Source organism: Nelusetta ayraudi, unplaced genomic scaffold (genome assembly GCF_046127955.1).
Source record: "Nelusetta ayraudi isolate G7.1 ecotype Tasmania unplaced genomic scaffold, CSIRO-AGI_Nayr_v1 ptg000026l, whole genome shotgun sequence".
NCBI classification, from domain to species: Eukaryota; Metazoa; Chordata; class Actinopteri; order Tetraodontiformes; family Monacanthidae; genus Nelusetta; species Nelusetta ayraudi.
Genome location: NW_027466076.1, coordinates 1087392 through 1100860, shown reverse-complemented (window position 1 = coordinate 1100860; position 13469 = coordinate 1087392). Strand labels below are relative to the sequence as shown.

General features: G+C 49.8%; 3 protein-coding genes across 3 annotated transcripts; 1 reads left to right on the top strand and 2 right to left on the bottom strand.

Moving 5' to 3' along the window:
• Nucleotides 1–767: 767 nt before the first annotated feature.
• Nucleotides 768–3023, top strand: rxfp3.3b (relaxin family peptide receptor 3.3b). Its single transcript, XM_076028749.1, has one exon. The coding sequence runs from the start codon at nt 1315–1317 to the stop codon at nt 2506–2508; it is 1194 nt and encodes a 397-aa protein (XP_075884864.1). The 5' UTR covers nt 768–1314; the 3' UTR covers nt 2509–3023.
• Nucleotides 3024–3745: 722 nt separating this feature from the next.
• On the bottom strand, nt 3746–6182 carry calml4b (calmodulin-like 4b). Its single transcript, XM_076028552.1, has 5 exons — nt 6050–6182; nt 5922–5952; nt 5184–5324; nt 4618–4806; nt 3746–4059 (listed from the first exon to the last, which is right to left on the bottom strand). Exons 1-5 carry the CDS (start codon nt 6050–6052, stop codon nt 3962–3964), a joined length of 462 nt encoding a protein of 153 aa, XP_075884667.1. The 5' UTR covers nt 6053–6182; the 3' UTR covers nt 3746–3961.
• A 2056-nt stretch (nt 6183–8238) lies between these two features.
• On the bottom strand, nt 8239–11958 carry cln6b (CLN6 transmembrane ER protein b). Its single transcript, XM_076028576.1, has 5 exons — nt 11123–11958; nt 9643–9766; nt 8757–8855; nt 8458–8661; nt 8239–8298 (listed from the first exon to the last, which is right to left on the bottom strand). The coding sequence occupies exons 1-5, from the start codon at nt 11170–11172 to the stop codon at nt 8239–8241; spliced, it is 537 nt and encodes a 178-aa protein (XP_075884691.1). The 5' UTR covers nt 11173–11958.
• Nucleotides 11959–13469: the final 1511 nt, after the last annotated feature.

The window sequence follows — 13469 nt, the reverse complement described above, 5'->3', positions numbered from 1 at the left end:
GCGCTGAACACTGATCTTTATCTCTCAGACGTGGACGATGTTGTAAAGCGATAAAGCAATTTCGGAAGCCGCCTGGCCTCGTCTCAGGCGGCGCTGTAAATGGGCAATACGGTCAAAGGTGACGCTGGGAGTGGGTCAGACCACCAGTGGTAAGACTAGCTAGCTGGTGAGCTAACAGGCCAGTGAGGTTAGGAAGTCTGCCTGTTGTTCCTCTAAGTGGCCACTAGTGGGAGATTTCAGTCGTTGCTAGTGCTAATGCTGCATACTGCTTCTCTTCCAAATGTTCTACAAAATAAAATGTAAATAATATAATACACATTTTCTCCCTAGATAGTCCAACACTCACATGACCCCTAGTGGCCAAAACCCAAGAATTCTGTTTTCTCACACAAGCACAAAACAGTTCAAACGTGTGTTTTTGCACATATTTGAACCTCCTCAGTGAGATGCACGACGTCAACAGCCAATGGGTGCTGTTGCTGGCCACCGAAGAGGGGAGGGGAACCATATGAGACACTGACCCTTAACCCCCTTAGGAGGCTTGAGTAGTGGCAGCAGAAGCAGCTCACTGAGGCCTGCCAGGTGGGCTGCCGCTGCATCGTTCCCATCATGCTCGCTTGTGGCAACGCTTATCAGCCTCCACACAGCTGTGTGCTGGGAGGGCTGGCCAAACGTGTCCAAAACATGCAGACTTTCTGAGAAGACGGGCCTGCATTCAAATCAACTCTGCTTCTTCTTCTTCTTCTCATTACTATTATCATTATTATTATTACTACTACTACCACCACCATACTACTACTACCACCACACCACCGACAATCGCCTCAGTTTTTGTCCCTGACGCTCCAGCCTGGTAAACAGGCTGTAAACAGCCTGCAAACAGAGGGCTAACTGGGCTGTTGAGCTCACGCCACCACGCCCTGCCCCTTTAAATTCACCTGCAGTGGAACTCCCAGGTCACTCACCTCCAAACTCTTTGGCAGCCTGAACACCTGGCCGCACGCACGCACGGGCGCGCGTCGCCTCGGGCACCAGCACGGCCAAAAGCGAGCTGCGCGCGCGCGTCACCGCATTGAAGCGGCGGCAGCGGGAGCAGAAACACATACACACAGAGAGAGACGCACACTCTTTCTCTCTCCCTCTCTTTCGTTCTCTCGCGGCGCCGCGTGGACAACATGACTGTTGCGCACCGGGACGCGCCAGAAGCTTCTTTTTCTTCCGTCTCCTCTTCTTCTTCTTCTTGTCCCTGTTCTTGTTCTCCTACTCCTGCTGCTCTTCTGCCGGAGCGCGAAAGGTGACGGGGTTGGCGGCAGGATGACGGAGCAGTGGAGCCCCAACGGCACGGCGCCCTGGAACCGGAGCGCCCCCGGCGGCTCGGTCCGTTTCAGCAGCCTGGACGACATCGACATGCCGGCTGACGGCTCCCCGGCGCTGCGGATCCTCATCTCGACCGTCTACTCGCTGGTGTGCGCCGTGGGGCTGGTGGGCAACCTGCTGGTGCTCTTCCTGATGAGGGCGCACGGAGGCGGGGGCGTCGGCTTCAGCGGTGGCGGGTCCGGCAGGAGGCGCTCCACCGTCAACTTGTTCGTGCTCAACCTGGCCGTCACCGACCTGCAGTTTGTGCTCACGCTGCCCTTCTGGGCCGTGGACACGGCGCTGGACTTCAGCTGGCCCTTCGGCGGCGCCATGTGCAAGGTGGTGCTGACGGCCACCGTCATGAACATGTACGCCAGCGTCTTCTTCCTCACGGCCATGAGCGTCACGCGCTACTGGTCGGTGGCCTCGGCACTCAAGGACCGCACGCGGCGGCGCGTGTGCCCGGTGCGCTGGGTGGTCGCGGGTCTGTGGCTCTCGGCCACGGCCGCCTCGCTGCCCACCGCCGTCTTCTCCACGGTGCGCAGCGTGGCCGGCGAGCGGCTCTGCCTGCTGGGCTTCCCGGACGGCGGCCAGTCGTGGCTGGCGCTCTACCAGCTGCAGAAGATGCTGCTGGGCTTCGTGCTGCCCATGCTCATCGTCACCGTGTGCTACCTGTTGCTGCTGCGCTTCGTCCGCCTGCGCAGCATGAGCAACAACAACCAGGTGAAGCGCCGCTCGCGCGTCACGCGCTCCGTCACCGTCGTGGTGCTCTCCTTCTTCATCTGCTGGATGCCAAACCACGCCATCACGCTGTGGGGCGTGCTGGTCAAGTTCAACGCCGTCAACTGGGACAAGACCTACTACATGGTGCACACTTACGTGCACCCGCTGACCGTGTGCCTGGCGCACACCAACAGCTGCCTCAACCCGGTGCTCTACTGCCTCATGCGCCGCGAGTTCCGCAGGAAGATGAAGGAGGTGTTCTGGAGGATCTCCTCGCCCGTCGGCTCGACCGCCTGCCCGCTGCGTCCCTTCTCCGGCACGGTGAGGGCCGAGCTGGGGGACTCGCAAGCGGCGGCGCGGCTCAACAACGTGGAGACGGAGAACTGCAGGTTGTCCGTGCTGACGGAGCAGAACTCACAGCTGGGTTGAGGTCGAGTCGCAGCAGCCGCGCCAAATCCGCAAACCACAACCCACCTGACAGTTTTGCTCTGCGTAAACGGCCCGTGGAACTCGTGCGTAAAAAGCGCACGGCGGGAGGGAGCCGTGCGTAAAAAGTTCAGCCAAGCCGCTGATCTCGCCGCCAGTTACGACGTCGTCTCCTGTAGGTGGCGCTCTTTGGCTGTCGTTCTGCTCGTGGCTGACGTGTAAACGTGAACGTGCGACAGTGTGGACGTGCTGTGACGACGAAGTGACGTCAATTAAAAAAAAGAGCACTGTGTGTGTGTGTGTGTGTGTGTGTGTGTGTGTGTGTGTGTGTGTGTGTGTGTGTGTGTTTTCAGTCGATGTTATGTTTGCCTCCATTCAACTCATTTAGATTAACCTCTGGATGAATTAGTGAACTGGTCCCGCATGTGTTGTTGAAAACTATAATCAACCAATCAACCATAGCTTAGTTTAGTATATGTTGTTATCGGTGAAAAAGATAAAACAAAAAAATAAATAAATAAATAAAAAGATCACCCAGCTGCATGCAACAACACACGCTCAACACAACAACCCGCACGATGTGAAAACGTTTTTTTTGTTTCGTTAATTTACAACCAAATGTCTTTTATTGTGACTTTTGATGATTCAGGGGGATAAAAAAGTTCATTTCTACTGAAAGCCCCATGGTATTTATACATCTATGTATGATATTTTTCCATCACTTCGAAACATCGGGGGAATCCGTCATCTCTGAACCCTTCCACCGACTTCAAGCAGAAGCCAGTGAGATATTGACTAAAGCCCCTCATCCCCCACATTGTGAATGTATTTGAATGTAGTTTAATTCCTGCTTTAGCTGCAAATGTAACGTTGCGGTGAAATGAAACCAGATTTTGTGGAACTTTGTCTTAATTGAGAAGAAACAGGTCGTGGAGGAAGAACTGCGTCTGTCAGATTTTTTTTTAAATCAATATCAAATAATGACCTTTTAAATCAACCCATGAAATATAAATTTATGGGATGTCAACCACCTTTAGTGTTTAGTTTTTTGTTTGTTTGTTGTTTTTACATCAGATGCTCCTTGCATGGGAGGAAGGCAGCGAAAGAAAAAATATTAATGTGTTACCGTGCTGCCATCTACTGGCGAAGGGCAGCAGTATCGGGAACCATGGTTGACTAAAGTGAGTGGGGGGTTATAAAATAAACGCGATGGGTCAGTGTCAGTACATAAGGTGGTGTTGCAGAAGAAAAAAGGTTTATTACATTTATTAATTTATTTGAGAAGGCAACATCTCAACTCGGTGCAAATAATGACAAAAAATGGTTAAAAACAGAAAAAAAAAAAAAAAAATCAAAGGTCTGCATTTATTTACTCAGTTGCATCGAAGCGCAGAATGTAAATCTTCCAGAGCTGGAGACAGGACGTGACATCACAAGGTGCCATGGCGATGACGCCTCAACGCTTTGCAGAGGGTCGTGCCACTGCTTTGGCGAAGCGCTCGCAATGGACACGGCCATCGGCGCCAACTCCCGCCTCTTTCAGCAGCTCATCCACTGCGAACAGGAAGATGAATCGGCGTCAGAGACAGGAAGTGACAAAACATTCAGGTGCTTCTGCTCTCGCCAGGTGTTCTCTTCTTTCATTTATATCGTCTAGCGCTGCTCTGTGACACAGTTCATGCTAATGCTAATGCTAATGAATCTTGATAAGACAAGAAACACTTTGCTTTGTTATTGGCTGGTTTGAGCCAATCAATTGTCAAACATTAGCTAACAATGGAAATAGATGGCCCCCTGTCAACCATTATATCACTTGCATCTAGTCATTGACCTCGTACTCACGCAAATTTGCCAAAACTCAGCACAGACGAGGCTAACACACGACATAATGGGACATGACTTTGAAAAGTTTTTAGTTTTTCGTGTGTACTCAAATCTGGACGCAGAACATCTCCACTGCCACCTGGTGGGTGCGTAGATGGCTGCAGCATGTTGCCAATGCAGCACTTTGCCAATGGGTTGCTCCTAACAACATCCAGCAGGATGTTCTCAAATTTCTCGACAAATACAAAACAGGCGAGAAGCCAGTGGAAGGATGACGACGTCTCCCACCTTCCTGGTCTGTCAGCTTCTCTCCCAGCGCCGTCAGCTTGGTACGCAACTCCGACACCAGGATGAAACCGCTATGCTCCCTGTCTGTCATCCTTAGGGCCTGCAGGATCTCCTGCTCAGGGGCCTCCTGCTGGAGCTGTTGATGCATGATGCTCAGGAAGGTGGAGAAGTCCAGCCCTCCCGCTGAACCTGCGGGGTTTTAACACAAAGTCACTCCGGGAATCGAACAAGGCAATAAGGGATTTTTTCATTATCTAATTTCCACATAAAATAGTCCCCTGCAGGTGGCGCTCTAGCAGGTTTGTTTTTCAGATTGAGAATAATTTATAAGACAAATGTGTCAAACTGTGTAAATAATTTTAGTGCACTTCTTTCTGGCTCACTGGCTAAAAACAAATTAGTTTTGTACGCTGTCAAACAATGTTCGGAGGGTTACTTTAAGTATTATTTTTTTATTACACCTTTAACAGTTTTTTGTAAAAGCCAAGCTTTGACCTGCTTGGCTATGTTAATCACCCTTGGCGTGGCATTTGTGCGTTGATGCTGAGACCGGCCCGGCCCGCTACCTGTGCTGTGGCTCAGCAAGTGTCGCTGCACCTCGAAGGGGGTGGGGCTTGCGCCGAGGCATCGCATCACCGTCATCAGGTCCTGCGGGTCAATCTTTCCATTACGCTGGCGGTCGTAGAGACTGAAACACTCCTTAAACTCTGGTTAGACACACACACACACACACACACACACACACACACACAGATATTTGATTTTGGATTCTTTACAACAGATTGAAAACTAGACTGCTGGCCAGATGACGCTAACATGGTTGGTGGTACTGGATTATTGAGACACAATTATAAAGTAACACCAACAAACAATTGTGGTATCAATCAGCAGATTGTCATTTCAGCGGAGCTAAATATGACATATAAACGAGGATTAAAGGCTCCAGTTTGAAGGATCCAGCACCATCTAGTGGTTAGAAATGAGAACTGCAAACAGTGTTAATGATCTACGGTGGAGCTCTCTGTCTGAAATTGATAATTCCTTATTATTTATGAACTCACAGATACGTTTTGTTAACATCCAGTTCCATGCCAATAGATCCCTTTATTAGTGACTCGCTGGGCCTTTAAATCAGTCTCGTCTGCAGAGTCCCTGCGTGACACCGAACCCTTTGTGGCGGAGTTGACCAGCCGGCAATGATTGTTCCCTCTCACTGTGAACAAGTGCCGCTCTGTGTCCGTGCGCCTCATTAACGCTGCACATATCTGAGACGTTAAGCAGGCCGGTTGAGTTAAGAGTCTTACCGTTAATCTGCTCCTGCGTAAGGAAGTTGGCCTGCGATAACAGGAAGAAGCAGAACAAGACGTGAGTCAAGAGGAGCAAAAAAGAATTCATGGGGTATGTAAATCTGGAGGTGGGAAGAGGAGCTCACCATGGAGGAAGCTGATCCAGCCGGTGTAAGAGGAGCAGAGCAGTGGGAGCAGATGGAGTGGAGTGGAGCGGTGGGCGGGGCTTAAGTGCGGCCGTGTCCTTTACTCATGGGCCGTTCAATTTCACACCTCAGAGTGTCGGCTTTCATTTGTCGCATTGCCCTTTCTGTTTTTGGCATCCATGTACATCAAACACACTAAACACACCCTGTGTTGATAGTTGTTGATAGTTGTTTTTATTATTATTAACCGACAGAAAATGACGCAGAACTAAGGTAACCAATCAGGACAGAAGCCAACACGGAGGGTGGGCGGGGCTTGACAAATGGATGCTACAATTTTGGTTGTTGAAGATTTCTATGTTTCAAGGGGCTTTGTGTGATATCATTTGTCACCACTAGGTGTCGTATAGGCGTCCGCCAAAACAGAGCAGCCCCCTGCAGGTCGTTAGCTGCCTCCGCTTTCAAATATACAGAATACAACAAACACAACAGGACCATCAGTGTCTGGTCAGGTAGAAAATTATAGGAATATCGTAGAAAATTGGTATCTTTCGTCTGGACTGTTTTGTTGACTTCAAAAATAAACCTCCTCAGACTTTTTTAGGATACAATTTTAACAGCTGTTGCTACCATGAAGAAGAGGACGTTTTACAGGGCTCACCAGTTAACATGGAGTAGCAGAGCAACAACTGCAGAGGGCGCTGCGACGCAGCCTCCTTCTCAAAAGGTGTTGTGGTACCGCTAGCAAGAATTATCAGTTCTTTCCCTCAATTTTGCATTCAGCTCCTTTAACAAACAATGGGAAAAAGTCAGTGGGTGGCTAACAGAAGATACAGAGAGGGAAATAAACCACGTAGGGCCAGAAGGGGGCGTGGCATCATGACTGGGCCTCCCGCTGCAGCCAGAGGGTGTAGACGGCGCCGGGCTGCGGGACGTAGATGAGACCTGGGTGTTTCCTCCTCAGTGCCGCCTCGTCCCACAGCCAGAAGACCCAGACGGCCACCAGGAGCAGAGCTGCAGAGAAGCTGGCACATACATTTTGTAATCTACATGTCATGTTTTCTGTCTCCCCTGTTGACGACCCCCACCGCAACATTGGAGCAAGGGGCTTGATTGACCTAGTTTAGCATTAGCAATGGTGCTAATTCTGTTAGTAATGAAAAAAAAAGGTCTGTTGGGGGAATAAAGGAAAAGTACCTGTAGAGCATGAAAAGGCCGTTGGTGTCCATAGCTAAGCCCCGCCTCCTCTGGTGCATCATGGTGGCAGTCATGGCGAAGAAGGTGAAGATGAAGAGGATGAAGGTCTGTCCCTCGGAGATCAGGTACCTGTCAGCACAGACAGGGGAATGGATTTATTTTTCCTTTTTTATTAAAAAAATAAATAAAAAATGAATGGGGGTCAAAGGTTAACATGAGTTAAAAAGATATTTGGAGGCCTAAATTAAAAAAAAATCTACGTTCATTTCTTCAAATTGGATTCACTCAGTGTGCCATCCATCCCATAATGAGCAGTAGACACGCTCACTGACTTCTGGCCTCAGACCTAAAGTGGCGAAAAAAACTGATCCTGCTGCAACACATGAGAACACACTGATCAATAATTACTGACACACACACACACACACACACACACACACACACACACACACACACAGCTGTTGCAGCTCGAATTCCATAGCACACTTGTTTTTTTCTTTGGCGGCTTAGTTGTGAATCTTACCTGACAAACTAATTCATTATCAACAATTTATATTTTTACATCAGCGCCACCTAGTGGACTGGAGTCCATCCAACTCCAGAACCCCCAAAACACCTGGAATGTCAATTGTTACTTTGCACAACAGAATTACAGGGGAATCGCATAAACTTTTTTTCATATGATGTTAATGTAAAAACAAAACAAAACAAAAAAACTAATCTAATTAATTTTTCCGGCAGACACGTGACTTGCTGTGACCAGCTCTGACCAGTAGTAGGCAGCGTTGGGGCAGAGCAGCATCCAGGCACTCAGCGGCATCCCGTCCCGCTGTTTCCTGCGATGGAAGCAGCCGCTGAAGAAGAGGAAGAGGACGAGGAAGAGGGGGACGGACCTGGAGGTGGAGTGGGGGAGGGACAAGGTGGCGGGCAGCGGTGCTCGTCAGAAGGCCCCAGAGATTTTTAGGCATCTGACTGTTTATCATGTTTTTTTTTTACCACATCACATGACTGACGGTGTCGTCATAATAACGCAGGAGCTCCACAGCGTCCACCTGCAAAACAGCAACAAGAAAAATCATCCCATTTTTCTCAGTTCCAGCCAGTAATTCACAGTCAGATAAAGTCACATGACCTCTTCCCTGATTGGTCTCCCAAGACCATGAAACACGCAATGATAGTTCACGAGATGTCATCAGTGGTGTCGTGGCTGCAGTGCCCACCAGTGGCGAGTCTTTGAACTGCTTCATCAGTGGGTTCTCCCTGACCGACAGGTGAAGCCGGTAGTCGAGCAGCAGTAGGCGACGTGTGAACGAATCGGCCACCAGGTGGAGACTGCTGCCCATGACCACGGCGATGAGGCCCAGGTGGAGGGCAGTGGGTGGCGGCGACGGCGTCCTGGGGTTCCGTCCGAGCATCTGGAAGAGGAGGGTGGAAGTTGAGGGTGACGGCGTGGAGAGGTGGAGACCACCCACCTCCCAGAGTTTTTCCAGAGTTGGGTTGCGTTGGTTACCCTGAGCAGCAGCAGCGGCGCTGTGAAGTTGTACAGTACGTTGAGGTATTCCTGGACGCCGGGGCGGTTCAGCGGGAACCAATCAGGAGGCAGGAGCAGCTACAAGAGCCAACACATGACAGTCACAGGGTCTTCAGAGAAGCTTCCAGGTCTGTCGGATCTTTGGAGGTTCCTTTAAACGTCAGCAGGAACTGAAAAACACACACTTGTGAACACACACTGATTGGCTCAGAAGGAAGGTTGGAGCGACTGCTCCACCAGGGGTCGCCACTCACACCCCAAAATCAGTGACAGAAGACCGAAGAGGACCAGAAGCACCGGTCATGTAGCTCGTAACGCAAGTAAAGTGCCTGTGTGACTCACGTGATGCACCAGGACGCATCAGCCAATCAGAACAAGCCGAGACACGGCAGCATGTGACCTGACTTGGCGCTGGGAATAAACCTTTTTTAAATGTCTCTTTTTTTATTTATAAAATAGAAAGATTCTTTCTGAACTGTGTTTCAGGTCAAAGGTCGCCCTGCCAACCATCTACAGGCGTTCATTTTTAAATTCCAGTCAATGGGGGAAAATGCATTTGGGCCTGCATGGGATTTTTTTTTTGCTGCACTACCTTGAGTGGCCACCGGAAAAAACACGTAATACACTCAGACAGCGCTCGAACAGAGCTGAGACCATTTGTCCCTGTACTGACAAACTACTTTAGTATGTCAGAAAAGTATTTATTACGGATGATTGTTAACGGAAAAGGCGAATCGCAGCTTATTGGCAGGTTTTAACTGCCAATGCCGTCGAGTTTTTGAAATGAGCCAAAAAAGATGCTTCGTCTTTCATTGCGACTCGACCGAACTGAAGGAAAGTACTACTAGCGTTTTTTCACCGTTACCGTGGCGACGGGCCGGCCCACATCTAGGAGCCAGTTCTGGAGGGTGAAGCAGAGCCAGAGGTCCAAGTGGAAGCCGGGCTCCCCCTCCTCCTCGTCCACCTCCTCCTCGGCCTCCTCCGCTCGGCTGCACGGGCACACAGAATAAACAAAAAAAAGAGAGCAGAGGTTGTGAGCGCCGCCAGAGTCACCGGAGCGGCGGCCAATCGTGCTGCCAGAGGATCATCTCGCATCGGAGGAGTGAGCGGCCGTCAGCCCGGCGGCGCGTGAAGACGTCTGTGACGGTTCAGTGGCTCAGACGGAGACAAACGTGGCTGAAACCATGAAAACACGAGTGAAAACTCTGAGTCAGCCAACACACACACACACACACACACACACACACACACTCACACTCACACACACACACACACACACACACACACACAGTTTCAATCCACACTTGTCCAACTTCAGTTTTCTTTGTATGTTTCCCCACACAGGATTATTGCATTCACACGAAAAAACAAAACAAAAACAAAAACAACTTTTTTCAGAGTAACTTTTCCTGAACTTCAGCAGAAATGTTTATTTTCCTGTTTCTTGAAGAAATCCCTGAACGACCAAGATACTGCACAGTTCTTGCTCACACCTGCAGGGGGGCACCTGCCCCCTCCTGCAAACCCTTGTCTATCCATTTAGGTGACGTGCTAACAGGGATGCTAGCGGAGGAAGGTATTTTCTCAATACACGTCCCACTCAGATCTCCAACTTCCTGTTGGAGCACATCTAAAGAGTCCACGTCCAGACGTCGCTGTCTGATGCCGCTGGGTGTGTAACTCCGCCCCCTCCCAGCTCCACTCGCCCCATGACTGATGATTAAACCTCAGCCGCTGACAGACGGTCTCTGTTCCAAATCCCCCACAGCTCTGTCCGAGTGGGTCTCCATCAGCTCTTAATCTCATCATCATCATCATCCTCATCATCACGTTCATCCATCTCACGGCTGGATGACCCTTCACACTCACCCGCAGGTTCTTGCTCATCATCAGTGAAAGGGGACAGGGACGTGCGCGCAGATACACGTGCACACACACACACACACACACACACACATAGCACTGGCACAAGAAAAACTGAGTTTAGAAAACTTAAATTGATTAAATTCAGGGAGGAAGCTGCAAAAAAAATAATAAAATAAAATCACAGGACGTCTTCCTAGTCTCACAGCCTTGCAGTTCCCTCATTGCCCAGCAGTAAGAACACAGCGGGTGGTAAATGAACATGGAGGTGCCCATTTGGAATGCAAGTCTGCCTTCTTGCCACTGAGGTGCTGCTGTTAGAAGTCTCACACACCGGGCCTTGAAGCTTTTGCACCAAGTTCCTCATCGGCCTGATTTGAGGAGCTGCTGACTGAAGAGTTTTGACTGATCCGGATGATGATGGTCCTGCTGCAAGGAAAACCAGGAAGATCTGAGCTTGATAATCCATAAGCGTGACCAACCTGCACACAAACGGTGTCGGCGGCGCTCTGCGCCGGACGGACGCCTGCATCTTTGACTCCTGAGCGACTCTGGTGCAGCAGCAGCAGCAGCAGCAGCAGCTGATAATGATGGAACGCAGGGAACGTCCTGCGTCGCTCCACTCCCTGAGGTCAAGCTTCACATCTGGGACCTGTGGACGGAGCACCAGGTGATCTGGAATCAAACTGCAGCTCCATCCAGCAGCAGATAAGCCTGTAATCCCCTTAAACCTCCACCGGGTTCATCTCACATTAATCTGGTCTCAGGTCGACCACGTGAGAAGCTGATTACTAGTGTCTAGAAAGTATAGATTTTTTTTTTTTTTTTGGCCAACTCAACCTTTCATTCACTCAGAGTGTTTTCGATGACTTTGATGTGGGAATTCTCCCTCCCAGAGCTACAGCTGAGGTCCAGCTGTGGCCGAAACAAGAAGCTGCTTGCGGCCTGTCAACAGTGTTTGGCCCTCTGACCTGTTATTGATTCCATTGACTGTGCGATTATGTGTAATGAACCCAGTTGTTCTTGAGTAGAACTTTTTATTTGAAACAAATCATGAAGGAGACAGTCTGAAAACGGAAACTTTGGGTTTTTTCCCAGAATTTTATCAGTCGGTCTCATCATCACACACTCTTTGTTCCAATCTTTGAAGAGTCGATTGATTCGTCGCATTCATCTTTAATCCAGCCATTCATGAATGAATGAGCCGCATGGATCGCTGCCTTTGATTGGCTCCCGCAGTGATCAAAGAGGTGGAGTTTAAAGGACGACGAGTGGGCTTCAACACCGGGCAGAGTGGGAGTGAGTGGTGAGTGTCTGGACCCGACACCAAGAACAAATCAAAGCATTCGATTTTGTGGCTTATCCCTTTAGATTTTTGTCGCCTTTGACACAATTTGATGTATGGAATATATACGTATAGATATTGAAATAACAATCGCGATGATAACTGAGTGTGTGTGCGTGTGTGTGTGTGTGTTAAGTTGATCTGGAGCTGCCAGGGACCCCACCATGGTTCCACAGTGAGCGGAGCTTTGGAGAGGGTGAGAAAAGTCTCAACTTGTCTTTTTTTATTATTTCATTTTTGTGGTGGCAGCCGCAGCCATTTTTTTTAAAATCGCAAATCTCAGTCTGATCTAGTCGGTTTCATCAGGGCGAATGTTTCTTCCATCTCTGTGGAACTGATATTCTCCTCCTCATACTCCTCCTCGTCTCTCTTGCAGCTCTATGTACAACTGCCGTCAAGTTTCAAATAAAGTCTTTTAAAATGCTTATGATGCTTTGTTTTTCTCTCTCTCTGTGTCCTGACAGAAGGAGTGTTTAGGCCCAGCAGGCCATGCTGAAGATCAAAAAGATCTGGACCCAGGTGAAGCTGAGCAGCAGCAAAGAGAAACAACAGGGCAGGTGGGGGCCAGCTCTGGGCGGAGCGACGGAGGAGGACGAGGAGGAGGAGGAGGAGGAGGAGAAGGAGAAGGGGAGGGAGTGGAGAAAGCACAAGCAGAAGGTGAGGCAGGACTACCGGCGGGAGCTGAGCCGGATCAGGGGGCGGGACCAGGAGCGGGAGGTGCGGCGGCAGCAGGAGAGGAGGGAGATGGAGCGCTGGCAGCGGGAGGAGCGAGCCAAGCTGAGGAGGACCCTCAGGGAGCACGAGGCGGAGCCAAGCAGGCCCCCCAAGGGGGCCGAGCCAGCCACTCTGCACCGCCCCTGGAGGCAGGATGGGGAGCAACCGGAGGCGGGCCTCCTGTCCATGCTCCGACCCACCTGGCTCCGGCCCGGGAGGAACCGGGTGGCGCCCTCCGAAAGCAGGCAGCTGAACTGGTTCAACTCCCTGGATGGTGAGGAGGCGGCGACACTGACACTAGCTGTGTTTCCATTACCCCTAGAGTTGCACAAAACTTAAATATCGCAATAAAAAACTGATAATGGAGACACCTAACCTTCGAAAAACCTCTCAAATATCACTAAAAGGTTTTGACGCTCTCGTGAGGTGGTTTTCCAGACGTATCGATATAGAAGTACATCGCAAAAGTGTCATGGAAACACTTTTTTCGCATTTACACGTCACCGGGCGTGACGTACGGGGTCACGTGACCAGTTCACTTCCAGTGAAAATGTTGCGTTACGTTTTGGACGGAGGAGGAGACAAAATATTTTTTACGTGATCAAAGAGAAAAATATAACAACCATTCGTGACAGCAAACAAACGTAAACAAACAAAAGCAAATGTAATTCTCGTAAAATCTTGTCCTGCGATATTTTACGAGAATTACGGCTAATACGCTTCACACCATTCAATGGAAACGCTTTTTTAGAATTGTCGCTTTTATTTTT